Source organism: Phyllostomus discolor, chromosome 1, assembly GCF_004126475.2.
Source record: "Phyllostomus discolor isolate MPI-MPIP mPhyDis1 chromosome 1, mPhyDis1.pri.v3, whole genome shotgun sequence".
NCBI lineage: Eukaryota > Metazoa > Chordata > Mammalia > Chiroptera > Phyllostomidae > Phyllostomus > Phyllostomus discolor.
In genome coordinates, this window is record NC_040903.2 from 116812737 (window position 1) to 116840284 (window position 27548).

The window sequence follows — 27548 nt, forward strand, 5'->3', positions numbered from 1 at the left end:
CCCCACCCTACAAAGTGGGAATTATCGTCAGTTTACTTTTAAGGAAATGGACTCCTCACACATTAAATCAGAGGATAGAGTCACACAGCTAGTGAATGGAATTGGAACTAAGATACGGTGGAACCTAAGCTTTCTTCTACACTACACTGCTTTCCAGCAAAATGACAGTCACCTTAAACTCAATATAACAAATTTTCATTATGCGTCTAATGTGAGCTAGGATATGCTGGATTTGTCTCTGCCCGAGTTTCCTGGACAGCATTTTTGTAACTGTTGGATAATGAATATCTGTAACCAAAAGGCAATAGTTTGCCACTAACTCTCCAGTTTAATAGGTGCACATTTCAATCTTGGAAATATATCTAGATTTAGAGCTTTGAAATGCAACATAGTACAGCATTGACCAGATCACTGCCCCTATCTGACCACCATTCTTCAAGTATTGTCCACCAATGTACTTAGTTTATCCTTAGCTCAGTGGCCAGAGAGGGCCATTTTATGCCATTCCTCTTTCTCTGGATAGGAAGAAATATGATTCTCCTTGGTAGAGCATGGCCTTTTTTCCTCTAGCAACTTCATGTGCTCTCACTTCAATAAATAAGCATTTACTTCCTATCTTTACTTAAGGGACCTGAATAGGCTCACAGAAGAAATTAAAAGATATTTTATCTCAAACAGAAATTTACTTTCAGACTCGCTTTCTCTCGCCAGCTTATCTAAGCTAAAGGAAAGCATAATGAAGGCCTGTGATTCAGCTGCCGCAGGGTGTCTGCTTGAACGGGTCACACCCATTGGTCTCATTTTCCAGGAAAAGCAAAGAACCTAAAACAGCCTTCATGATTTTTAATGAAGCAACAATGTATCTGCTCTTACAACTTGGCTGAATAAAGGCAAGGGCTACCAGGTGTTTCATTGCTAACTCCTTTTATCACTGGTTCTTGCCTAATTACTGAGAAATTGGAAATGCCTTGGAGAAAATATAAGAAAAACAATATTGATGTAAATACACAAGGTTGAAAACAGAAGTGCTGACTCCTGCAAAGATCATCGGCTCTCACATTCTGACTTGGTATTTCCTGATGGTCAGTTCTGTGCTAATATTAATTCCTTTTATGTTTTCTGCTCTCAGGGACTACAGCCCCTACTCAAGTATTCACATGCCCCAATTTGCCCTTCCTTGCTCTAGTTCTGAGAACACAAGAGCCTCGCCCTCCCGGTCCTTGTACTTTCCGCCCTCCCTAGTTCTCCCTACCCCGACTCCCAAACCCGCGTGCCCCAAAGACCGGCCCGAATTCTAACCATCCCACGAATCTGCATCTTTCTCCATCCTCCTTTTCAGCTCAGTCACCGAGGTGTGCGCAGGGGGACATGCTGCCGGGGACCCATAAATCTGGGCACCGCCCCAATAGGCCAAGGCACCTGGGGTGGCTTGGGCCGAGGGTCAAGAGCAGAGTTCTTCTCCAGCGTGCCAATTGGCGGCAACAGGTGGCCCGGGGGCCTGGGAGGAAGGTCGACGCGGCTCCAAGGGCGGGTCCGGCCGCCTCGCCGCTTCCCCATTGGCCTCCACTGAGCGTGGTCTGAAATTTTAGGCACAGTGTCCTTCCGCCACAGAATGTAGTCCTCCTCGAACAAGGGCAACTTGCCGGCCCGTTCCAGCCTAGAGAATTGACTGCTCCCCGCGAGCACGCAGAAGGGCGGGCCCGGCGAGCGGGGAGCGAGGATTGGGTGGAGGGCGGGGCGGCGGAGGGATTGCGGCTCCCCTGCAGCGGAGATAACCTTGAGGCTGAGACGGCCGCCTCGGCACTGGAGCGACGTCCCCGCAGCCTCTGAACCTCTCTGCAGTAGCTCCAGCCGGACCACGCCGGAGGTGAGCGGGGAGCAGAGGCTGGCTGGCTGGCTGTCCGCGCCCTCCTGGGCTCCAGCGCCCGGGCTAAAGGGGCGCCCCGGCGCCCACTCCGCGGCGGCGCCGCATCCTGGGCATCTTGGACCTGGTCGGGTCGGGAGAGAAAAGGAGCTGCTCGCGCCCTGGGCCTGTTTTTTTCCGAAGTCAGATGGGTCAGCCAGCCCCTCTACTGCCCTAATCCCTACCCCCATTCTGGTCCCATCCTCGCCTCCCTGCATTCCCTCCTGATCTGCTCCCTTCCTCCTTTCTCCCCGCCCGCCTCCCTCTCTTGCCCCTGAACCCTTTTCCATTCTAGCCCTCGCCTTCAACCTGCCCGCGTCCCCGTGTTCAGGTGCTTTGCGTGTAATCTCTCCATGGCACTCCTCCAGCTCTCAGCCCCTCCCGCCCACCGTCTCCCGTCTCACCGCTTTCAGGTCCCGGCGCCCTCCGCCTGCACTCCCCTACCCCATTTAGGCTCCGGCTGGCGCCCCTCCCCTCCATCCCGGTCACGTTCGCTGCTCTGCATCCTCGCCCTCCGCGCCGCGCGGTCCTCGCCCCTCCCACTCCGTTCTGGTCACGTCCGCCTGCTCCCCCGCCCCCATCTCCGTCCTGTTCCTTTTCCATCACGCCGTCCAGACTGGGGTTCTCCTGGAGCCGAGGGGTCCGTGGTCTTAAGTGCAGCGGTCTGCAACGGGCAGGGCTGGACCAGGTGCGGCTAGGGTGCAGCGGCGGCCCGGGTTACGTAACCCTTGGCCTTCCCCGCAGCAGCGGGAGAAAGGGTGGGTGCTCCTGGGGCGCCCCAGATTCGATGCGGTGGCCGCGGCGCTGCGCCTGCCCCTAGAACGTCGCCGGACTCCATCCCGCCGTGGTGGGCCCGCACGTAGCGGCCGGCGGCTAGGACCCGCCCCGCGGGACGATTGGTCTGCGGCCGGCTACCGCCGAGCCGCTGGTGAGGCTCGACCATCTGTACCTGGGGCCCCGAGGCGTCGCCTCTGCTTCAAGTTGCTCAACAGATGAGCTCGGGTTGTAGAGCGCTGAATGGAATAGAGCAGGTGTGGATTTAGTGCCAAGACCGCATTCATTCAGTAAAACTATATGGTAGGAGCTTTGAAGGGAGAGGGATAGAGACCGGGATAACTAGATCGACCATAGCCCACAGGGCTCACAGTCTCACTACAGAACGAACAGAGAAGTTATCACTGGTTAGTGTGGTGAGGAAGGTACACGCTTTCTGCTTGGGAAGAGGGGTGGCAGCAGGCCTCACAAGGTTGCATCACACTGGGTCCTGAAGGTGCAGGAAATCACTTCTCGGTCTGAAGGTTACTTAAAGACCAGGTCATGGAAAGGCACACCCTTGGCTTCTCATCCCTGCTGCTCAAACCCGGAACATCGATCCTCTCCTGTTCAAGGGATCCTGATAGGTGACGACGACCAGGTGTGATGGATAGAGGCGTTGGAAAGTTGTCAACAGGCTTTTAAGATCAGGTTTAATTCGTTAATACACTGATAAGGAGGGAATTGAGCCTCAGGACCTCAGTTTCCTAAGTGCAAACAGTAATTTTTCTCATGATTGTCGAAAGGATTGGTTTCTATATATGCACCTACATGTATATATGTTGAATAGGCAGTGCAGTGTCTAATCTCTGGTGAGATGTTAAGAAATGACTCCAAATTTGTTACTAATCACTGAGCAAATTAATACATAATTGAGCTTGAGGGCTTATCTTCATGCCATCCCTATACACATACCCATAGCTAATCTTTGGGAGTCTAAATACTAAGTATCTCCTGGAAACCAGTTCCCTGAGGGATCTGGTACATTGTTTACAAAGTAACTAATAATGTTACTTTGAAACTCTCCACTTGCAACAGGGTTTCTTTGGTCCCCTGAGAAAGGGTAAACCTCTGCCAGAGATGTCCAACCTGTGGTCTCTGCACAGCTTGAAGCCTAGGGTGGCTATGAATTCTGCCCAAAACAAAATCGGAAATTTACTTAGGATATTGTGAGGTTTCTGTGTGTGTGTGTGTGTGTGTGTGTGTGTGTGTGATTACGTGTCACAGTGTATTTAATGTGTGGTCCAAAGCAACTTTTCTTCCATTGTGGCCCAGAGATGCCAAAAGGTTGGACCTGGGAAGGCAAGGGAGTATTTCAATCTTTAGTGTTTGGCTGTAGGAGTAGAAAGAAACAAACTTGCAACCCCAAGACTGAAATCTTTACATTCCATTTCGCCTGTCTGAGTTCTTTCTGGGATTTGCTCAACCTGCTGGTAAGTGTGAAATTAGGATCAGAAGCAGAGGACAGTAGGCCCCTCCTGGCTGTACTGGGGGTGTGGCCACTCCCTAGGATAACTGGAGGGCTTAAGTCAGGACTCCCGCCCTGCAGCATTGTTAGCAAATAATTTGCCCTCTGGTTGCTTGCAGGTGCTGCTGGGAATACAGTGGGGCTGTTGGGAGGGGCTGGGTTTTTAAGCCGTCGCCAAGTCTGTGTGGGGGCAGGGGAGGCTCTGTGGGGAAGATGACTCAACCTTTCAACTTATCTGCTTTTGAGAAATTTCTCTTCATTGGGTGAGTGGAAAACTGCATTGTGATCTTTGCGGATTTAAAAAGTCCCTTCACCCCCTGTGAGTCAAACAATGAAGCATGCATTTCCCTCAGTTAAAAAATGTCTCAACTAAGTGAAAAGTGGTTGGTTCAGGTCCCCAGGCTCTCTCTGCTGCTTAAAGAGCAGAAGTGCAGGCAGAGTCCTACACCCAGTCTGTGCACCTGTATTCCCAAGCCTTCTGCAGTGGGCATGGCAGCCTTTGGGGATCAGGGCTGTTAGTGGACATGAATAATACCTGAAAGAATGTCCTTGAACTCATTTCTGAGTTATTGGACTTGAGCCAAAATATATGGACATTATAGTCTCATCCTGTTGATTACAGCTGCTTTTATTTTAAGCACTGCATTAGAATTAAATAAAGTTAGTGTTAAATTTGTAGTTTAACCAAGGGCATTAGTGGATCTTTAAGAAATGCACTGCCCCCCGCCCCCGCCCCCCCCCCCCCCCCCGTGATGTGGTAAATTTGGTAGCTGTGATTAAACAGTGAGCACTTTACTGGAGTTAATTTTGTGCGTTGAATGTTGTGACATCAGTGTGGGGTTACAGGAAAAGCCATTTCGTTTCTTAAAGCTGTTTATTTCTTAATGTTATGCAATGGAAGAAAGAAGGAAATGACTGTAAGCAGGAAGGTAGAAAAATGTAACTCTTGTATTATAAATTCACACTACTTAGGTTTTAATGGATTTTGCTTCAGCTTTTATGAAGGCATACCAAAAGTTATTGTTTTGACCATGAACTGAGCTCAAGGTGGTTTATTGACATTGTTATTTCTGAACCATTCCAAGGATCCATATTCAAATCCCAATTAACTGGCAAGAATCCATATTCAAATCTCAGTTAACTGGCACACCACAAGAATGAGTCACCCCTTTGAACAGAGTTTTCTTGCAAACTTGTGGAGGATCTTGTGAGATGTGTAAGTGAGATTTAGTTGGTAAAAGGTCTTATAGCACCTTGAGTCATTACTGAAAGCATGAAAGTCTGGTATAGATAGGGATGGAGCTTAATGAAAACCATTCTTAATGCCACTGTACTTTCTGGGAACTTGCATTTTTCTCCAAGAGCCAGCTTTAGACTAGATAAATGAATAATCTTATTCTTCAGAGCTTTGTCAAAGAAGCTGTTTTGGGGAAAGGTGAGCCGAAGTGGGTGGTGGGTAGTGGTGTGTAACCTCTGCCAGGCCATGTGGCCTTCTGATTCGACTGCTCAGCTCAAAGAAGTTGGCTGGGCCACCAAGCAGTGCTGCCCCGCCCCTGCCGTGGTTTGTGCCAGTCTGCACGTAGGAGAGCCGGGCTGCAGTACTGCTGGTGGCCTCTGAGACTAGCCTCCCCCAATCCTGACCATAGGCAAAGCCCCTGGGGAGCTCTAAGCCTCCGTGTCCTGACGTCAGCTCCGAGCTGTGTTTGGAAGGCTGGCCAGGCCGAGTGGGGTGAGGGCTAGACCACTGTGACGGGGCAGTGAGGTTACTGGTCACAGCGTCGCAGAGTATGGGGCAGCTTCAGCGATGCAGTCCAAACTTCTTTTTTAGACAGCGGACTCAACAAAAGTTACCATCAGATAGGCAAACATTTTTTAAAATATAACAGTATAAAGTGTTTTCAACAGGGTGATAAGGCAAGAACTGACATTACTGATTAGTTGTAAGTGGGTTTAACCACTTTGGGGAGCAATTCAGCAATGTTTAGTAAAATAGAATATAAGCACAGCTTGTGGCCCAGAATTTTTATCTCTGGATATTTAGACGCTCACACAAGACAGGTAATAGGAGAGTTGTAACAATATTGAAAATTGGTGGAGGGGGGGATTGGTTTAATGAGGGGGAATAGCCAACCAGTGAGGGAATACCTAAAAAAAGCATCTAGCACTGTGGTAGAACACTATAGGAGTTCGTATGAATTAACTAGATCTATATCTCAACTGGATAGGTGTTAAATGCACTGAATGAAAAAGCAAGTTTAATGGTATTTGTACAGTATACTACTTAGGGCATTTTCCAGGACAGCAGTATTAAAGGGGCTCAGTATAGACATGGGCACTTAAATGAACTGGAAGGATATGAGATGCGTGACAGTGGTGGGTGTCAGTGTTTTTGATGGGGTGTGGAGGGGCTGATGGGGCCTGGAGATGGAAAAAAATAACCATAAAGTTGTAATTTTCTTTTAAGTCTAAAAAAATCTGGTTAAATGTTAATGGTCAGTTCTGGGTAGTAGAAATACAGATGTTAATATTTCTTTAGTTCAAAACAAAACAGAAGCAAACCTGTGAAGTCACTGTGGGAAGACCAGTTACACTATTGGGGTCAGTGCTCCTTGTGAGCTGGCATCGCCCTCCTCTCATGCCTCCTTTCTCTCCCACCAGCTGTGATGCAGGGTGGCTCCCCCTGTAAATGCCGAGGGCGCAGCCCAGCCTGGCTGTGCCTGCCTTGGAAGGTCCCTAAACCAAAATGTGAATACCATGCCTAGGAGCACTGCCTCATTGTCTTAGGCCTCCTAAAAAGACACCATAACACAGCACAGTGAAAGCTTCACCGAGACTTCCTCCTTTAGGCTGAAACAGTTCTCTCTGAGCATCTGCCATCAAACAAGGAAATCCTTGTCATCTGTAGTTCTAGCCCTGAATAAATAAAAGCAAGGGCATTTTACTTGAGTCCACAGGCAGGTTTGTTTTGTGTAACTAGGTAAACTAGACTGCTTTCTGTTATGGAGCCTACTGAGTGTAGAATGGACTTCAGATTCACATCTGTCAGCTAAAAATTGCTTAACTTCCAGAACCCACTCCTTATGCAAATACACTGTTGTCATGATTCTAACTGTTTATCGGGATTTGTGCCCATTCACTCCAGACCCCGCCAGGTTCTGTGGCTGGTGCAGCACCTGTTTGGATATTCTTGCGGCCACAGTCAGATGAGGGCTAGTCCTGGGAATTCTATTTCCCTGCTGCATCATCTGGGAAGGGAGCTTCTAGGGAGCAGGCTGGTGTGAACACCTTGTCCAGTATATTGTGATGCAAACTTTCGTGTGGGTGCTGACCTTCTGAAGATTTGGGAACTGAAGAACAAACTTGTGCCCTGGCCAGGGAGCTCTGTTGATTAGAGCATCATCCCGATATGCCAAGGTTGTGGGGTACTTCCCCCTGGTATGTAACAGGAATCAACTAATGAGTGTGTCAACAAGTGGAACAACAAAGCCATGTTTCTCTCTCTCTCTCTCCCTCCCCCCCTCTCTCCCCCCTCTCCCCCCTCTCCCCCCCCCTCTCTCCCCCCTCCTCCTCTCTCCCCCCTACCCCTCTCTCCCCCTCTCTCCTACCCTCCCCCCTTCCTGTCTTTCTAAAAATCAATGAATAAATTTTAAAACGTGATGTCAGAGCAAGGAAGACAATTGGCAGGCATCTGGTGCCATCATTACATCATTATTGGGTTAGTCTGTGTGGTGAGGTTGGCATCAAAGCAAAATTGATTGAGAGATTCCTATCTGGTTAAAGATTGGCTTATGCATATACAGGTTCATAGGCCAGGCCAGTTTACTAGGGCAGAATGATTCAAGTCTTTGTGAAAGAATTGGTGGAATGAAGTATGAATCTCCCAGAACAGCTTTGCCAACAGTACTGGTTCTAAGAAGTGGCATGTTGGTTTTTTTGTTGTTGTTGTTTTTTTATGAGTCTCCCTACCCCCTGCTGGTTTCCGAAGAGTAGCACAGATGAAACTATAGTTTTAGAGAACCAGAAAGCAGCCTGAGATGAGAAAGGAAAGGTGGGAGTAGGGGCACCTGGACTTGAGCTGTGGCTGCCTGCTCCATCCTGTCAGCCCACACTAAGGCCTCTGATGGTGTCTTGTTTCTCACAGAGGAGAAATGGCTCTGAGGAAGATCCTACTGCAGGGGCTCAGGCTCAAGAATGAGACTGCTGTACCTGGGCACAGCATTTCCCTCCATCAGTGGCTATGCCGGGCTTCTGCTGCTGGCTGGAGGTTGGCTCTGCATGTCTGTGCCTCCCAAGGAGGAGGATGCACTCTAGTGAGTCAAGACTGGTGCAGGCTGGGCTGCATGTCCTGGCAAGCACTGTCCAGACAGTAGCATGAGGAACGGGAGCTCTTCCCTGAGGCTGGCCCAGAGAAACTGGGACTGGGGCTGCTGTCCTAGGGCTGGGAGAGTCCAGAGAGTGTTTTAGGAGAACTCTAGATTGTTGGTGGGATTGGCAGCTTGTGCACCAGAGAAGAGGCAGGAAGGAGAGACTAATTGGTGACCCAGGGATGAGACATGAGGTCTCTGGTTTGGTAGAGGGCCTTAAGGACATGCTGAGACCCTGTGGGAGTCTGGATCCACTTGCTGAGAAGCAAGTTTTTGGGGTTTTTTTTTATTGCAGGTGTGTATTTCCACTCAGATACCAAACAGTTTTTATTTGTTATTTTTGTACCCGGTAGCCTGGGTGAACAAAAGATCAGAGCTTGTAAACCTCAGATTTAATTCAAGATAGCAAAATAGGCTGGCATTTGAGCCCAGTACAATTGTTTCTGCGAAAGGCATCCATTCCCTGGCCCTGAAGGCAGGCTTCTTGTACCAGAGCACCCTTGGCACGAAGTTGTGCTGTGGGGCCTGAGGACAGACGAAACAGGAAAAGACGTTTGCTGGGTTTGGGCATGTAACTTAACAGGTTTTTGGTGTTGTTTTCCCATGAACTATATTGACTTTTCTTTTTTTGCTTTGAGGTTCTGAATGCATCAAGGTTGATCTTAAGTCAGTGACGCTGTCCAGTTGGGGCCTTACTTCCACATTTAAACAGTATTTCTGAAGTGCGTAAAGCAGCAGTTGCTTAATAGAACTGGGGGCTTCCCATTTGTTTTCATTCCAACACTTTTACCAGGATCCTTGTAAATATTTTGTTTTTGGAAGAGGTATATTGTAATTTTTCTTATTTTAAGAGTATTTCATATCAGTAAATGTATTAATAAAGATGAAATTTCGCTGGACTCCTATCACCCAGATGGCATGTTAACATTTTGGTAGTCACTCTGCCTGTCCTTTCCTATGTGTTTAATTTAGTGTCCCTTCCATCTGAACAGGGAGGGGGGACCAGGTTCTCAAATAGAATAGTGAAATGTTAGTAAACCACACAGAGAGACTACAGGGGAAGAGATCTTTGGGTATAAGGGGAGGGGATAAAGCATCATAGAGGAGCCAGGAAGAGCTCACTTCTACCTGTGAATTTTCTGTTATCAGCTTCTTGGTATTTTATTGGGAGGCTTGTGTTTTCCTTTGTAACGTAGCTGGATCTCTAGGAGCAGCCACCACCTGGATACCTGGTTATTAAGGTAATTTTTCTGTTACCCAAAAGAGCTTTAGTTACACTCAGCTTTACCTTAATCCTTGTACAGCTCCGCAGGGAAAACCTTACTCAGCTCCGAGCAGTCTTTGCAAGTGGGGCCAAGGAGCCACCCTGAGCCAAAAAAGCATTATGTCACCGGAAGCCCAAGCCCAGAGAACACAAGGTATGACCTGATAATCAGTGGCCCCAGCCGGGTCTTAGAAAGGAGATGGTAATGTCTCAAGTCTAGTGAAGAGCCAGCTGATGCTTTTTAAGAAGAGTGGGGTTAGTTACTCCAACCCAGTCATTCAGATTGTGTTTTATTTACAGCACAGTGTAAAGACTGGATGGCTCTCTCCCCTTGGAGGGAGGCCCCAGCAAGGCCCCTATGTTCCAGTTGGCTCCATGTGACACCTGGTACCACCTCCTCAGTAATGTTCCCTAACAGCCAGACTTACCTAAGCCTAGCTGAGTGTTCTGAAGGCTTCATAGCCCTGCTTCAACCGAGAGTGCAAGTACAGGGACCTGGCTGCCCAGGCCATCCTGCCTGGAATTCAGAAGTTCCTCAGATTTGCCCATGGGAAAATAGAAATGCAACTTTGATTTTGACAAAGAGGCATTAAGATACATGAAAAGGTTTTTAGCCAACACTGGGATACATCCAAGTGCTAGAGGTATAGAACCAAATAGGTTATCAAGGAGAGGGTTGATTTTGATTCTGGGGCCTGGTATGTATGTATTATGGAGTTGGGGAATGCCGTGTGGAATAGTTAACTGGTATTTTATTTTCCTATTTTAAAAGTTTTAGATTCTATAGTTGTGGACTTGTAGCCATCAGTTTCCAAAGCTGATAGAAGGTTTGCCCTCAACTGGTCACAAAAAACTCTTGAGAACGGACGAGATGAGTGTAGATGGCATGCTCTGCCAGAGCCACCCAAAGAAGCCAGCCAAGTCAGAGAAGGAGAAAGGAGTAAGGGTTGTATGTATGGGGGGACAGGAGGCTTTCATTTGGAGCCCTGAGTTGTAGGAGGGTGTGGGACAGGGCTAAAGAGGGATTTGTGTCTGAGCCTGGGCTAAAGCATTGAGGCTTGAGGGTTTGGGAAGCAGTAGCCCTTGGTCCAAGAACTTGAGAAAAGGGACAGCCTTCTGATGAGTGTCGTCAATCTTCTGCTCATACCCTAGACCTCACAGCTCTTCAAAGCACTGGCCAGAAGCTTCTGACTTCTTTGACTCAAATCAGCTAACTAACTGGCTGGGTTTAGTTGTAAGTCTGTAATGAAGAAAAGCAAAGGTCAGGAAAGTTGTCAGGATTTTAACCTGGGCTGGTTAATTACCTGGAACAGATGGTCTTTATTACTGGGAGTGGTGCGCTTATTGGACTTAACAAGGGAATCGGGTTGGTGCATCAGAAATCAGTTGGGGAAAGATTTGACACGCAGCTTTAGTCTCCTCGTGTTGCAGATGTAGTTGTAATAATTTTAGAACTAGACCAGGGCCATTGTAAGTATCTTTGGTTTTGTTTTTTGTTTTTGTTTTTAAAGAGTGATTTGAGGCTTTGTTTTAGGAGGTTTTATTTTCTTTTTTAAGATTTTTTAAAATTTATTTTTAGAGAGAAATGAGATCAGTTCCCTCTCACACATCCACAACTAGGAACCTGGCCTTCAACCCATGCATGTGCCCTGACTGGGAATTGAACTGGTGACCTTTAGGTTCACACAGTCCAGCCCTCACTAGCCAGGGCTATCTTGGTTTTATGCAAATTGCTTTGTACATTGGAAAGTCCTTCTGATCAAAAGTAGATGTGGTTTTTAGGTACAAACTCCTGGTATGAAAAAATTTGCATTCAGGGTTCCAGTGGGACTTGGCTTTATGTCCAGGGACTGGTTTTTATTGCTTGTCAGTAGGCTAGGACCTACTCAGGCCTAGAGTGAATGGGAGAATGAATTTATGTGTGCTTTGGGTTAGTGAAAAGCTAGGACTCCAGAGCTTAAGAGGACTGCCTGAGTGGTGGTTGTCTTCACAACCAGGAACACCACTTTGGGTTTGGGTCATCATTGTTATGAGGCAGTGGGGGTGCCCCAACTCATAGCAGATGTTTGTAGCTTTGAGACAACTCTTCATACAAAGATCTAGAGTTACTTAGGTTCTAAACTAGGAGTCAGTTCTTTATATCACTGAAAGATGGTTATAATGTTCTTTTTAGGAAGCTCTTTCAATGCATGTAACATGATGTTATTTATAGAATTAAGCAGGAAAGCTATCAAGGTAGAAACTAGTCCAGTGTGAGGGAGGTCTTCTTCCACTGGGTGCCTGGCTACTAAGTACATGCATTGAGTATGAGGCTTTAACTTGCTCATGGTCCCGTGAGCCCTTAGCCTAATCAGAGGAGCACCCACGTAGCCAGCGCATGCAGGCTTTCCTGTGGTTTGTGCACCAACCGTGCTTATTGAGTTAATGTGTAAACGGGAAACAGTCTCCTGTGCCAAGCCGTGTATTAGAGATCCAGGCTGCTGGGACTGATCACCTTCTTCAATTCCCCTGGGCCCAGGACTTCAGAAGCCATGTCGAAGCCCCACAGCGACGTTGGGACTGCCTTCATTCAGACCCAGCAACTGCACGCAGCCATGGCGGACACGTTCCTGGAGCACATGTGCCGCCTGGACATTGACTCCCCGCCCATCACGGCCCGGAACACTGGCATTATCTGTACCATCGGTGAGTGGGTGTGCCCCTCCCTCCAAGCAAGCCTTCGTGAGACAGTGAACTTTTCTCTCCTGAAAAGATTAAATGTAGCAAACCTGGGTGCTGAGCAGGATTCTCTACATAGAATTCTGTGGGAACTCAGATCATAGAAAGTTACAGTAAAGAATTAGTATGCTTTACCTTTTCTGCTAAAGGTAAAATTAGCAGAAAAATTTAGAGGGCGTCTTCCTTAGCATGTCTGCATAGGAGCATCGTGCTCCTAGGAAAGGAGTTTCATCGTGAAGACCTAGGAAAGGTCTTTTTGCCATTCTCTGTGCAACCAAGATGCTGTGGTTGGACATCTGGCTGGGCTTCAGGGAGAGCAAAAAGAGAGCTGGCTGCCCAGCTTTCTTGCTGGTCCTGCTGGTCTTTCTTCTAGGCTTTCCTGCTGATAGATGGGAGCCTGCAGAATTTGGAGGAGGTAGAAGTGTTCCCCTAAATCAAGAATGTGGACTAACATAGTAATACCCATGAATGTGGCTTTTTTAAAAGAATTCTGAGCTGTTTGGGGGAGGAAAAGTATATCGGGGAAAAATATCTAGAGTTCTTTAAACCTAAGCAAGTTTAATATTAAGACTTATGTCTTGAAAACATTTTTACTAGGCCCAGCTTCCCGATCAGTGGAGATGTTGAAGGAGATGATCAAGTCTGGAATGAATGTAGCTCGTCTGAACTTCTCTCATGGAACTCATGAGGTGAGCCTCAGCTGGGCAGTTGGGCCACTGGGATGGCTTGTGGAAATAGGGTGGGGATGCAGCGTTTATTTAGCCACAGTGGTCCAGGCAAGAACAAGACTGGGAGTTAACAGCCAATGGAAAAATTGCCTTCACTAGCCTGTCCCTACTCTCCTTTCCCCTTCTCTTGCCATCTCAAGTGGCCATGTGTCCTTAAACAAAGATGACCTCCTTTGTCATTAGCCATGGTTCTCCCATACACCTATGCTGCCATTAGACCTCACAAAGGAAAGTAGAGGGTTCTGCTGGAAACCTCTTTGAGCCATTAGGTTCTGGGCCACAGGGCTTGACACTCCCACCCCAGGATTTCTGTAATAGCTCCTGTTGCAGTGATAAACCAAAAGGTCACCATGCAGATTGATTCTGGCCTAGCTTAGACCCAAGATCACTGGGTGGGTCCAGGAGAAGGGTTTTTACTTAGGAAAGTTAAGGCCTGAGTCTAATGCACTAATACTGTCTGACATTTCATACACTCATCAGCATTGTGTCCCCAGCCTCTCCCTTCCCAGGGGTTCTGGTGCATTAAGATAAAACTAAGTCATAACACTTCCCCAAGAGCCTGGTAGGAGTGTATTAGTGCTTGGGCTGTTGACGAGCTGACTTGACCTGTGGACAGAGACCTTTCCTAAAGACAAAGTGGCAGGTATCGGGAAGTCCTCATTCCTGCTTCTGTCCCCAAGTCCATAACAAACTCGTTGAGGACTACAGGGGCTCCATGAGGGACAGTGCCTTTTAAAAACCTTCATGCTCAACTATAGGCCCTGGGATTTCACACTGGCATTGATAGAGGAGTAATGGATGAGGCAAATTTTTCCCACTCTTGACTTCTGTACTTCCTCTTCAGAATGAAATGCTGCCCTACAAGGGCAGGCAGTGAGGTGTTGCCCTCTGGCATTTGGAAGTTGGTATTAAGTTTAGACTAAAAATAAAGCCTCAGGAAGAGCAATTCAAGAAGTGAATTTCTTCTTTCTGGAAACATGAGACTCTGCATCATAGGTTCCCTAACCCATGTTCCATAAACAGCCTATGGCCCATTAGACGAATCTATTCGTCTAACAGTGTGTGGGAGCATGAAGCCTATGGCCTGGCAGGTAGCTGGCCTCCAAATGTCATGGGGGCCTGACCAAGTTCAGAGGAACTGCTCGGCGGGCACCCCAGGCAGGTTAAGACACATCTGCGATGGCATTATGTAATTTTCCAAAGGTGTGGGTCCTTAGCAGGAGTCAGCAGAAATTACCACAAGAGTTAGCCCAAAGAGAGAGAGCTAAAGACATCAGTGAAGGTGAGTTCACTATTGATGCCTACTGCTGGATCAGGGATCCGGGGCTCCTGTGTTCAGGGGAAGGAGCAGAAATAGATTTGAAGAAGTTGACCTTTAACTAGGCTTCATAGTTCATAGCCTCTTCCATCCAGTAAAATAACACCGTGCGCCCTGAAATGGCAAGGGCAAGTGCTGTCTGCTGCAGCTGCAGCTGCTCAGGGATTTGGGTTTTGTTTTTAACTGCAAGGGGCATTTGGAGATAATATGTGCTGTAAACTCTTATTTACAGATTAAAGTTAGGATTTTTTTTAAGACAAGCCCCTCTTGTGAGTTTATTATAGATTTTTGGCCAGGATGAGGTTGTCTCTGGGATCTGGGTTTTGGAAGCTGGTCTGAAATTGTTCTGATATTACATGACATAATGTAAACAAGTTTTAGTTTGACACTTGAGCTTCGAGTCGAACAGTAATGGCAAATGGAAAAAGAGGGTTTAAGAGAGGAGATTAAAGTCAGGATTTGTTGCAAATGAGAAACAGAAGTAGCAAAGGGCAATCCAGAGAAGGGCACCTTCCCACCTCTCCCCGTTCACTTTGCCTCTAATCAGACTTTAGAAAGTAATTGTGAAAACAGGCCTGCCTGACCTTAGCAATAGGCCACTGTTTGTTTAGCTTGGGTTACTGCTAGCTTACTTAAATAACTTTTGAGTTTGAGTTGTAGATGGAATCAATAGAGAAAAAGCTCAGAATTACCAAATCTATTTGTCTAACATTGACTGATAGGCCAGTACTATCCAAACATAAGCCTGGGCCTTTTACTCCTGTTGTCTGCCTTTTTTTTTTTTTTTTTTTTTTTTTTTTTGGAGTTCTGAGGAAAAGAGGATTGCTGAGGGGACACTGGCTTCCCGTATGTTAAGATATGTTTACACCCATGCCTTTAATGGGTTTCTGAGATTTGCCCTCGAGTGAGTGCACGCACCGTGGTAGAAGTGGGTGGAAGCCCAGAAGGCTGCACTTGGCAGGGAGAGGGGACCTGACGCATAGATGGAGCGGACACTGGGCGGTGGTGGAGAAGGTCTGAGCATCCATAGGTCTTTCCTGAGCAGTGAGCTCCAGCCCAGTGCTGGATGCCAGTGTGTGGGAGCATGCTTATCCTTTCTCTTCCTTCCCCAGTACCATGCAGAGACCATCAAGAATGTGCGCGCAGCCACAGAAAGCTTTGCCTCTGATCCCATTCTCTACCGGCCAGTTGCGGTGGCCCTGGACACTAAAGGACCTGAGATCCGAACGGGGCTCATCAAGGGCGTGAGTATCCTGGGTGGAGATGAGAAGGAAGGTGCAGAAGTTGGGAAGCCAGAGATGTCATTAGCCATCTGTGCCCTGCTGATGGCCACATTCCTCAGAGTTTAGGTCTATAAATGAGGGTTTTATTTATCACTGTAAAAAAATGTTGATTTAATCTACTTGCCTAAGAAACAATACCAAAAAGGAACCTTTTTTACTTGAAAACACTGCTTCCAAACTTACTACCCATGAGGAGTAATTTTTCTCTTTTCCCCTGTCATTAAATACCATAATTAAATATTATAGGTTTTTCTGGATTTATTTCCTTGAAATATGCTAAGTTTGACAATGTGATTATTTGTTCCCAAGGGAAAAGCCTTTATTGTTAAACTTCTACTTGAGATTTGAGCATTGTTCCCTGGAGGAAAGTGTTCCTTTACCTGCCAGGAGGGCCTGGCCTCTCAAGTTTGGACCCATGGCTTGTTCTCCTGTCTGCAGAGCGGCACCGCAGAGGTGGAGCTGAAGAAAGGGGCCACTCTCAAGATCACTCTGGACGACGCCTACATGGAAAAGTGTGACGAAAACACCCTATGGCTGGACTACAAGAACATCTGCAAGGTGGTGGAAGTGGGCAGCAAGATCTACGTGGATGATGGTCTCATTTCTCTGCAGGTGAAGGAGAAAGGTATGTTTAAAACCAACTCTAATCTCTAAATTTTCTGGATACCAGGAAGAGAGGAAGCTTGTTTGACTCATAGCAAGATAGTGTATATTCTCAGGAATTCCTTTATAATTTCTTATCCTCAAAAACTGACTTCCATTCTGGTTAGTCATGCTTTATGTGTCGTCACTACTCTGGGATTTTTGCTTCCTTCTTCCACCCTTCAGTGTGATATATGCAGGACTCCTGTGTATGGGAATGACAGCTCATATTGTAATTTTCAGGCACTATTCTAAGCGTTTTAAATAATAGTTTCTTTAAATTTACAAGTGGATATTATTCATATTTAACAGGTGAGGAAACTGAGGCACAGAGTGGTTAATTGACTTGCCCGAGGTTGCACAGTTAGTGGAATTGGAATTTGAACTCTGGCATTATGGCTGCACGGCCCACAAGGTGCTGCTTCCCAGTTCACTGTCCTGGGGACGAGGCAGCAGCTTTTTGCTTCTTCCCTTCCTGTTGAGGCTGTACCCTCATTGATCTGCCTCTCCACCCACTCCATTTCACATAGGCGCTAACTTCCTGGTAACAGAGGTAGAGAATGGTGGCTCTTTGGGCAGTAAGAAGGGTGTGAACCTCCCTGGGGCTGCTGTGGACCTGCCTGCCGTGTCAGCAAAGGACATCCAGGATCTGAAGTTCGGGGTAGAGCAGGATGTAGATATGGTGTTCGCATCCTTCATCCGCAAAGCATCTGATGTCCATGAAGTCAGGAAGGTCCTGGGAGAAAAAGGAAAGAACATCAAGATAATCAGCAAAATCGAGAATCATGAGGGGGTTCGGAGGTAAGTGCCCCACTGCCTGTCCCCTGTGCTTTAGCCCCAGACCAGCTCTCTACCAGCCAGAGGCACCCTGTGAGTTACCTGGCTGCCTGTGCCTCAGAATGCAGGTTGCTGAGCTTGTTCCGGACCCACTGAACTATACTATCTGAAGAGGAGAAATGGAAAGCATTGGCATTTCAAAACAAAACAAAACAAAACAAAAAATGTTTTCCAGGAGATTAGGATGCCAGCATCTTGAGATCGTTCCAGAGGCCCAGGCACTGGTCTTGGAGGGACAGGGTCACTGCTGGCAGGGTCAGGAGCCATCGTGCTGTACTCCTGCTCAGGAGCACTGCTGTGTCTGCTGGAATGTGGGGACCCAGAGGGAAGGCAGCAAGCTCTTAGGAAGGGACTGTGTGGAAGGAAGCTTGGGGCCTGGTGTTTGATGCTAAAGGTTACAGCCTGGGAATCTTCACTGAGAAAGCAGCTGGCTCCATGACCAGGCTAGTTCTGTCCTGGTATCAGCTTCCCAGAGAGCACATGTGGTTCTCTTTTAGGCTTACATTGTCCCAACTCAGCCCACCATCTCCCCAGTGCTCACCAGCTAGAGCCAAATGACTATGGCCAGCTTGGTGACATCTGTTCTTCTTTGGCTCCCTACTAGAAACACAAGTCAGTGCAGCTAAGGGGCATTCAGCCTTTTGGCGTCTCTGAGCCACACTGGAAGAACAGTTGTCTTGGGCCAATACAACCACTAACGAAAAATGATGAGCAAAAAGGAGGTTTTAAGTAAATTTATGATTTTGTGTTGGGCCACATTCATAGCCATCCTGGGCTGCGTGCAGTGCAGACCTGAGACTTTCTCCTGTGGATTAGATGTGTGCTTGTAGAGAGTGGAAGGAGCAGCCCTACTCACTGTTATGACCTTGTTTTGTGTATCTGTCCTTTGTAACAGGCAGTTTGGGGTCCTCCCTCTGCCATCCTGATAAGCCAGCTGACCTGGGCCTTAGGCTAGGCAGACCTATATGTCCACTTCCCTTCAGCAAGTTGGAGGGGGGCAGCCTCACAGAGCTGTCCTCGGGTGTCCTTGGCTGGAAAGAGGCCATTAGATCCTTGTATTGGGAGCTATACACAGACGGGCCGTAGTTCTCCTTTCTGGCTTGGAAATGTTGATTGGTGTGGAGATGGCAGAGAGACCTTGGGAGGGGCCTCATAAGATATAGATAAGGAAGAAGTGAGCCCGTGGGGCTTCAGAATGGAACCTTGCCCCATCCCCTGTCCCCAGTGAAGTATCCATGCTGGTGTTGAAGAAAGACTCAGCAGACTGTTGGGTCCCTTTGGGGTACTAAGGTAGCTGACACACGCCACCACCTTCACCTTCACACATCCATAGTGACATCATGGATGGTCATTCTGCAAGGATACCTGAATCAGAGAAGCCTGGGAAAAAATTCTTTGCCTCACCATATTGGTGGCTCCTGTTCACATGATCTGTCTCTTTCCACCTTTCCCCATCAGATTTGATGAGATCTTGGAAGCCAGTGATGGGATCATGGTGGCTCGTGGTGATCTGGGCATTGAGATTCCTGCAGAGAAGGTGTTTCTTGCTCAAAAGATGATGATTGGGAGGTGCAACCGAGCTGGGAAGCCTGTCATCTGTGCCACGCAGGTATGTTCCGCTCCTCACTATGCATGCTCACCCTAGTCTCTTCCACAGACCCTTCCCTATGTCACAGGCACATACACGCATATCCCCTCCCCCATGCACCTATATAAAGCTGTCCTCTGTACACCCACGCTATCCAGGGGTTCAGCTTGCAGTCTTTCATCTCTGAAGATGGCCTGGGCCATGTCTCACTAATGCTCTGTCCTCTCTCAGATGCTGGAGAGTATGATCAAGAAGCCCCGCCCCACCCGGGCGGAGGGCAGCGATGTGGCCAATGCTGTCCTGGATGGAGCCGACTGCATCATGCTATCTGGGGAGACAGCCAAAGGGGACTACCCCCTGGAGGCTGTGCGCATGCAGCACCTGGTGAGCTGGTAGAGCCTGCCCACCTCCTGGGCTCGGGCTCGGGCTGGGGTGGAGGCAGCTTGATACACAGCCTTTTAGGCTTCTGCACCCACATCTCTGTTACCTTTCAAATCGCAGTAAGAGTGAGGAGGTGTGTGCTGGGGGCATGTGTATTTGTTTTTTTTTCTACCTTCCCTACCCACAGCTCCCTTCATTTCCTTTTGTTTTGGAGGCTTCTCTCTCATTAGACATAGCCCAGTCACTCTGGTTCCTTCCCTTGGCTCACATACTGGGATAATTATGCCTCTTCCTCTGGAAGCCCAGAGGACCTGAGTTCCTCTGCCCTACTCTGGAAAAGGCCAAGGACTCCCACTCCTAGCCATCTTCTTCATTTGGCTTCTGTTTTGACTCCCCACCTGTCCCATAGACAGGTGCCTCCCCGACAGGTGCCTCCCCCACAGGGGCCTCTGGGCCTGCTCTGGAGGCCGCTGTCCACGCTAAGTTCACTGTGAGCTGGCTTTGCATGGTGCCTGCAGCTGGACCTGCTGTGCTGAGCTGTTGCACTCATCCAGACTGAAAAGTGGGCTTTAAGTGACAGGTGACGGGTCCACAAATAGAGACAGGTAGAAGGATGGCTGATCCTGGCTGGCCTTGTAGTGAGAGCATGTGGAGGTGTCCTGGAGGTGACTTTCCTTTTTCTCCCAGGAAACCAGGCAGGCTGTTCTGCTCTGCCACTGCCTGGCTCCTTCTTGAGGCTCGGTGCTCAGATCCCCCCGCCATTTGCTGCAGCTCTAGAGCTTACTGAAGAGTTAACATAGGGATCCACTATCAGGGCTACTCATGCCTGGGAAAATGAGTGCTACAAATTAACTTTCTCACAATAGTCCTGGGTCAGTGTTTATAAGGTGTAGCTCAGTAATCTTTTTTTTTTTTTTAATTTTTTAAAAATATTTATTTTTAGAGAGAGAAGGGGGAGAGAGAGAGAGATCAATGTGCGGTTGCTGGGGGTTCTGGCCTGTAACCCAGGAATGTACCCTGGCTGGGAATCGAACCTGGGACACTTTGGTTCCCAGTCCGAGTTCAATCCACTGAGCTACGCTAGCCAGGGCCAGTAATCTTGTCTGTTATCCTGAAATGGTTTTTCTTTAACCTTCCTATTCCCCTTTGGTCAACCAAGGACCCCACGCCCTTTGCATGACACTCCCTCTCCTGCTTTCCCCCAAATTTGTTTTAAAAACAGCTCCCAAGAAAGAACATCTGGACTAGATAGCTCCCTTTCCTCCTCTATTTTCTGTGTGTCCAATTATTATGTATAACTGCCTTCTGGAGAAGACTTGTCATTTACAATTTAACACCTTTTCAGTGGTGAACCAAGACATCTTGACTAAAGTTTTCTCCTGGGCTGTCTTTGCGGATGTCCCCAGGATCCCTGAGCTCCTTCACAGGTGTGCCCCAGTGCTGGGAGAGTGCTTCTCTCTCCCAGGAGATGGTGAGCCTTGACCCAGTCACATCTAGAGTGCCTGCTGGTATATTTATGGGTTTCTCCACAGATCCCCTCTCTCTAATTACCTTGCTTAGATGCATGGCCTCAGAGGTAGAAGAGGGATCTAATTTCTGAGCTATGGGACTGTGCTAGGACTTCGTGTGTCTGTGGGCAAATCATAAAGGCTTCAGCACCTTATCTGTAAAATGAATTAGTTGGGATGTGTTTAATTATACACTTTGCGTTAAATATTCACTGCAGTTATTAAATGTCTGATAAGTACCTATGTAGATTGAGGTGATCTTTATAACCCCTGTGAGAAACAGATGTCACCCCAATTTATAGATGAGGGTTACGTGATAATAAAGCCTGAGTTTGGACCCAGATCTGGCTTTAAAGCCAGTGCTGTGTCCTGCAACACAGTACTTTATCTCACAGAGACCAGGCCAGATCTGGGGTCAGAGTCTAAGAATCAGGCTCTGTGCTCTGACTTCCGTGCCCATGTTTTCCAGACTCCAGTCTTTTCTTATAATAGATGGACATCTTAGAACCACAGGGCTTGGATTACATGGCCCTGCTCGAAAGATAAGTTATGGCGTCCAGGCCAGGTGGGACCAGCCTCTCCTTTCCATGTCCCTAGTTAACACTGGCTGACAGCTTCTCTTAACTGTCCACTGCTTTCTCCTCTGTCCACCTGATGCAGTTAATGACCTGTAACTAAGGGCTGGGCAGTACCAGGTATGGTTCAGTTCCCGCCCCTGTTCTGTCCTGTCTTTCGGCCTGCATGCCTTCCATTCTTGCAGAGAGAAAACCTTTAACCCAGTGATGAACCCTGCCACTCGTCTCCTCACACTGTCAAATTAATGAGATGATGTTGCTGATTCTTCCCTAACCTGTTATACATTATCTTAAGATGCTGGTGATTGCATTGTAATCCTCTAAAACTCAAATTTTCTTCCTAATTCTGGGTATTATCTGAGCAGGTGGTCTGTAAATAACTCAGTGGCTTTCTCATGACTTTTAATCATAAGATTTTAATCAGATGTCTTGTTACACTTGCCCGCGTGCTTCCACAGGCATCTGTCTCCACGTGGCTGTTCTGTGTACCCTCCCAAGTTCACCAGTTTTCCACCCTCCTGCTTAGAGTGCAGCTGGGCTGCATGGTTCTGGCTGTGCTCGAGCCCAGCGTCTCGGCACTGCTTCGTGTGTTTCTGTGGCGGGCCATTTGGAAAGCTCCACAGCACCCCTGTGCCTGGAGCCCAGTCCAGTGCTCCATGCGTGCTTGGAAGCTGGGTGGAAATCCCTGGGGAACCAGACAGCCATGTGAGGAGCAGGCCTGCCTGTTCCTTCCTATAAACTGTGTCATAAGGCAGTGTGGTCAAGTCCTGCCAGGGTGCGGCCTGGGCCCAGGCTGGGCATGTTTCCATGCTAAGGTGCTACAGCCTGCCGCCATACTGTCTTCCTCCACTCCCCGCCCCCTTCAAAAGTTCCTTCAGAATGGAAGGACCAATGCCCCCTCTAATGGAGGGAAGCCCCAGCAGTTGAGCTGGGAATTCTTCACCTACCCCTGAGCAGGTTTGTACCACCCTGCCTCTGCATCTGCCTGAAGGATAGATTTAGCCAATTAACCTAAGGTTACCTTTTTCTCTGATTAATTCCCCCTTCTGTCTTTCCATGTTGTTGTCTCTTCCCCCACCCCCCTCCTCCTTCCCTCTTCCTTGCCTGCCCTTCCCTCTAAACCTTACAGATAGCTCGGGAGGCTGAGGCAGCCATGTTCCACCGCAAGCTGTTTGAAGAACTTGTGCGAGCCTCAAGTCACTCCACAGACCTCATGGAAGCCATGGCCATGGGCAGCGTGGAGGCTTCTTATAAGTGTTTAGCGGCAGCTTTGATAGTTCTGACGGAGTCTGGCAGGTAGGGCCTTCAAGGCAGGTAACCCTGTAGGATAACCAGCGTATTGCTCCAGCTGCTCTAGAAGACAGCCAGGGCCCTGGGCTCAGAGCCTCTTTTCTCATCTGCAGGGAGCTCAGGGCAGGGCAGAGCCAAAGGGTCTTTCAGCTCGGTAGGCACAGGTGGTGTCACAGGCACCTGGTGAAGGACTGGTTCCTGTGAGTCTTGATCTTGCTCAGCTCAGAACCTATAGTGATTGGGCTTCTCTTAGCCTTTGCACCCAGGGACATGTTCCTCATCAGCTGTCTGTGGGACTCTTTCCCCTCCCTCTCCCATTGCAACACAGCTCTGACAAAGCTCTGTCCCCCTCTCGTCCCTCTGGACGGATGTTGCTCCCCTAGATTGCCCGTGAGGCAGAGGCCGCCATCTACCACTTGCAATTATTTGAGGAACTCCGCCGCCTGGCGCCCATTACCAGTGACCCCACAGAAGCTGCCGCCGTGGGTGCCGTGGAGGCCTCCTTCAAGTGCTGCAGTGGGGCCATAATCGTCCTCACCAAGTCTGGCAGGTAGGACGTGGCAGCGGCTCCTGGAAATGCCCTGCTCGGTGGCACATTTCCATGGGGGTCCTGGGAGCAGCCCATTGAACAATGCTCAGATAGCACCGAGCCAAGGTAAGACCCTGCTGCCTGCCACCTGGACCCTGCAAGAAAGGAGCTCCTTTGGCCTTCCTCCGGGGTCCAGAAACAAGCAGCACCCATCCCCTGGGCTCAGAGGACTCCAAGCAGCACTTGTAAAGTATGGGGGACCATTTGGACCCAAAGCAAGTCTACACATTAAGATGAACCTAGAGACTTCACTGCGTAACTGCAGATAGACAACTGATTACTTGGTATTTAAAAGCTGGTCGTAAAGTAGTAGCAGACCACCAACTTTGATTCTTTCAGTTACTGTGTGCTCTTTAAAAGTTCATTTTGGAAAAAACAGTGCTATTCACTGACATGCCATTTGGTCAGTGCATGTCCATCTCTGTCTTTGAACTCAGAAGACATTTCTGGCTCAGGAAAGGTCACCGTGTTGTCATGCAGCCAGGCTGAGGCCTATGTTTGACCACTGACTTGGGACCCCTTCCTAGTCCTGGACATTGAGTTATCACCCTTCACACCCCCAGTCTTGGGGCGTACTCCTCGTCCCTCCCTGCAGGCAGCTGGGGTTCCTTGGGAGACGAGCCAGACAGGCAGTCCCTGTGCACCGAGCGGCGGCAGGGGAGCTGCCTGCAGACTTCCGATCTGTGCCAATCCCCTCAGCACAGCGCTTAGGATAGGCAGCTCCACAGATTGGGGTTGACCTTTATGAAAAGGTCCAGCCTTCACTATCTGACTATTTTTAGCTTCAGTCTCCTGGGATTTCACGCTTAGCCCATCCTGACTTCAGCAATTACTTCCTTCTGAGAGTCTTGCGCGGAGGCCAGGCTCTAAGCAGGGCGGTTTCTGCTGTAACATGGCTTAAGTTTCCTTGACACCTGTTGAGTGCTCTCATAGCTTGCCTTCTGGGGCCCAGTCCCTCCTCCATATTCTTCCCCGACTCCTGAGACACATCTGTAAGTGCAAGTATACAGGAAGTACCTGGCACCAGGGCTTCAGAGGGACGCCTGCCTTCCAAAGGAACCTGCATGGGCAGAGCCTCCCACACCAGCACTTCCAGCTCCTGGTCTTGCCCTCTGGGTAGCACCCAGATTTCTCAGCCTCATTTAGATACTCAGGTTTGACTCAATCGCTAGAACTCTTGTTGCTGGAACTGTTTCAGGGACCTGGAGGATGTGTAGGGTGGGGACAGGGCCCACCAGTAGGAAAGGTGGCTTGTGTTGTAGATTCCCAGGGGGTGGTAGGCTCTGTTCCTGTTCTTTGCAGATGTCAAGAGTCAGGTGCTATTCACACGCTGCTTGGCTTATAGCAGTTACTGGCATCAAGAGAAGTGGGTGCTGGTGAGGCTGAGCCAGGGCTGCCTCCCTGTGCCAGAATGGAAAAGTTTGGAGGGGGCGTTCTGCCAGCTACGAGTCATGTGGGGAAAGTGGGCGAGACTGACCATGCTGGGTCAGTAGGATCCTGGGGCCCTGGTCCGGGGAGGGGTGGAGGGCAGATGAATCACACAGCTATGGAGAAAAGTGGTACTCTGTAGGGGATACAGGAAGGGAGCCTGCCCTAGCCATGGGAGGCAGTTCCTGGCTCCCGCAGCGGGGCCCAGGGAGCAGATGTTGAAATGGCCAGAGAGCCTCAGGCTGGCATAGTGAGTTGGATTAGAGGGTATGTTGTCGAAGCCCCTGAGGGGCTTCCTGGGAGGCTTCTGAGACACTGTTTAAAGATCTCTTCCACCTGTCTTTATCCCATCTTAGGTCTGCTCACCAGGTGGCTAGGTACCGCCCCCGTGCCCCCATTATTGCTGTGACCCGTAATCACCAGACGGCTCGCCAGGCCCACCTGTACCGTGGCATCTTCCCTGTGCTGTGTAAGGACCCAGTGCAGGAGGCTTGGGCTGAGGATGTGGACCTCCGGGTGAACTTGGCCATGAATGTTGGTACGTGGCTGGGAACAAGGGCTCGAGCTTGGGGTGGGGCTGCTTGCACACGGGCTCCCTGGGGCACTATGGAAGGGGACACATGAGACGTTAGGCTGCAAGAGCCCTGGCTGCTCTCACTGGGAATGTTCTCTTTGATTCCTCCATCCCCTTCCTTGATGTCTTGGGCTGAGCCCAGGAGGGGAGAGAGGACTTTGCGCTATGGGGCTGAGCAACCCAGTTTGTCTCCTCACTCTTCAGTCTAGGCCCCCAAGCCAAAGGATCCAGATAATCAGGATTGTTTGTTCTTTGGCATCTTATTACTGAGGTTTTTTAATAAAATTGGTCAGAGCTCCTGCACTTGCACTGTTGGTTGGCACACAGATTGTGTACTGATACGGACTTTGTCCCTGTGTGAGTATAGGATGCCATGGGGTGAGAGGAAGCAGCTAGCTCTGACCTTAGGCAAGGCTCTCCACGCCTAGAGTATAAAATGAATGATGTCCTAGGTCCCTGCCAACTCTGCCTGCCATTGGAATGATAAGGAAATCTCAGGACTGCCCTCGTGCCCTTTGCCTGGGCTCTGAGGCTGGTGCCACCTTGTGGTGTAAAAAAGTAATAGCCAGCCCTGCTTCCTATTTCCTGGTTGTGGGGCAGTGTTCCAGGTTCATACCTGCCTCTCTTAGCATTGACTCAACGCTTCTCTTTTCTTCCTTCAGGCAAGGCCCGAGGCTTCTTCAAGAAGGGAGATGTGGTCATTGTGCTGACTGGGTGGCGTCCTGGCTCTGGCTTCACTAACACCATGCGTGTAGTGCCTGTGCCGTGATGGGCCCCGAAAGCTCCTCCGGCCCCTATCCTATCCCTTTCCCCCAACCCATCCATTAGGCCAGCAATGCTTATAGTGAGTGCTCACTTAGGGCTGTGGTGTGGCACTGGTGGGCTGGGACACCAGGGAGGAAGACTAATGCCCCTGTAAAACATGGCTACTTTTAAGACCCTGCTCAGGTGAGGTAGCCCGGAGCTAGGCTACTCATCTTATGGCCCCACCCAAGCAAGAGAGGCAGGGGTGCAGGACTGGAGGCTCCAGAGCTTAACATAGAGGGCAACAGCTCCTGCTTCTCCTTTGTGCAGTCCATCCAGTTCCTGTAGAAATGTACACTCAGAGAACCCTCAGAACCCACAAGCCTCGTCTGGGGCCAGGTGACAGCCAGCTAGAGAAGGCACTGGTTCCAGTGTCAGCCGACTCTGGCCTTCACTTGCTTCTCCAACCCTGTCAGCCTTCCCCACTCCCACCTTCTTGTGCACTTCTGTTCCTGCCCTCGACTCAGCTGTCACTGCAGACAAACACTCCACCCTCCACCTTCATTTTTCCCACTCCAGCTGCCTCTAGGCCTGTTGCTATAGAGCCTACCTGTATGTCAATAAACAGCAGCTGAAGCACCTGTGTTGCCTCTCTTTTCTGATGGGGGTGGGGGCTGGTCCCTGCCCTCTGAGTAGGGTGAAAATGGCATGGGCCTCAAGGCTCCTGTTGGAGGCTCCCAAACAGCTCAGGCCACCTGTTATCCTATCTCCACAGTGCAGAAGTTCAGGGAAGCAGCAGCTGACTCTCTTGCATAGATTACTCCCTTCAGGACTCTGGGAAGGTATGCTGGCTGCATAAAAGCTGCAGCTGATGCCCTGGTTGGTTTAGCTCAGTGGACTGAGTACCTGCCTGCAAACCAAAGGGTCGCTGGTTTGATTCCCACTCAGGGCACATGCCTGGGTTGCAGGCCAGGTCCCCAGTGGGGGCAGCACGTAAGAGCCAACCACACACTGATGTTTCTTTCCTTCCCTAAAAAAAAAACCTTGCAGCTTGAAATTTTAATGGCTTATTTGAACCAAAGATGAGAGGACGGTGACAAGGGGCCCTCCTGCTCTGGTGGGTAGACTGGGAGTGAAGTGGCCCTTGCCCTGCCCTCCTCTTAGGCCTTCAGGCAGTAGAGGCCCCAGGTGGGAGCTGCAGAATGAGACCTGCTCCTGAGACTGGCTTCTGCTCCCAATTCCCAGAACAATTTCAGACCTGGTTTGTGCCGCTTTGGTTTTGCCAGTGCCCTCCCTCCATGGCGCAGCTGGGTCAAGGAGGTGGGAGAGTTTGGGGAATGAAACTGAATCTGGCATGTACCATCACCCTCGCCTGCCCTTCCTGATTGGTGGGGGGGTGGGGATAGAAGGGAAGGGGCCCGTAGGCCGGAAGAGTTGGGGAGATCTGAGTGTGAGCCCATTTTCGTGGCTCAGTTCATTGTCACCCCACCAGCACCACCAATCAGTCCTGCTTCTGCAGGCTTTTCCCTCTCG

General features: G+C 49.2%; 1 protein-coding gene and 1 long non-coding RNA gene across 7 annotated transcripts; both read left to right on the forward strand.

The window, feature by feature from the left end:
• Positions 1–1451: 1451 nt before the first annotated feature.
• Positions 1452–26657, forward strand: PKM (pyruvate kinase M1/2). 6 transcript variants are annotated; one of them, XM_028505765.1, is made up of 12 exons: positions 1764–1867; positions 9853–9966; positions 12331–12497; positions 13128–13219; positions 15689–15820; positions 16298–16484; positions 17032–17302; positions 18797–18947; positions 19158–19310; positions 22520–22686; positions 25054–25235; positions 25934–26657. In XM_028505765.1, the coding sequence occupies exons 3-12, from the start codon at positions 12344–12346 to the stop codon at positions 26038–26040; spliced, it is 1596 nt and encodes a 531-aa protein (XP_028361566.1). In that variant the 5' UTR covers positions 1764–1867; positions 9853–9966; positions 12331–12343; the 3' UTR covers positions 26041–26657. The 6 variants fall into 6 exon arrangements, 5 of the variants coding, with proteins under 5 accessions (XP_028361565.1, XP_028361563.1, XP_028361566.1 ...); XM_028505764.2 differs by lacking the exon at positions 9853–9966 and having other exon boundaries at positions 1452–1867; XM_028505762.2 differs by lacking the exons at positions 9853–9966; positions 22520–22686 and adding an exon at positions 23064–23230 and having other exon boundaries at positions 1624–1867.
• LOC118501188 lies at positions 19340–21083 on the forward strand. Its single transcript, XR_004903797.1, has 2 exons — positions 19340–20194; positions 20396–21083. It is a non-coding gene; the product is annotated as an uncharacterized LOC118501188 (long non-coding RNA).
• Positions 26658–27548: the final 891 nt, after the last annotated feature.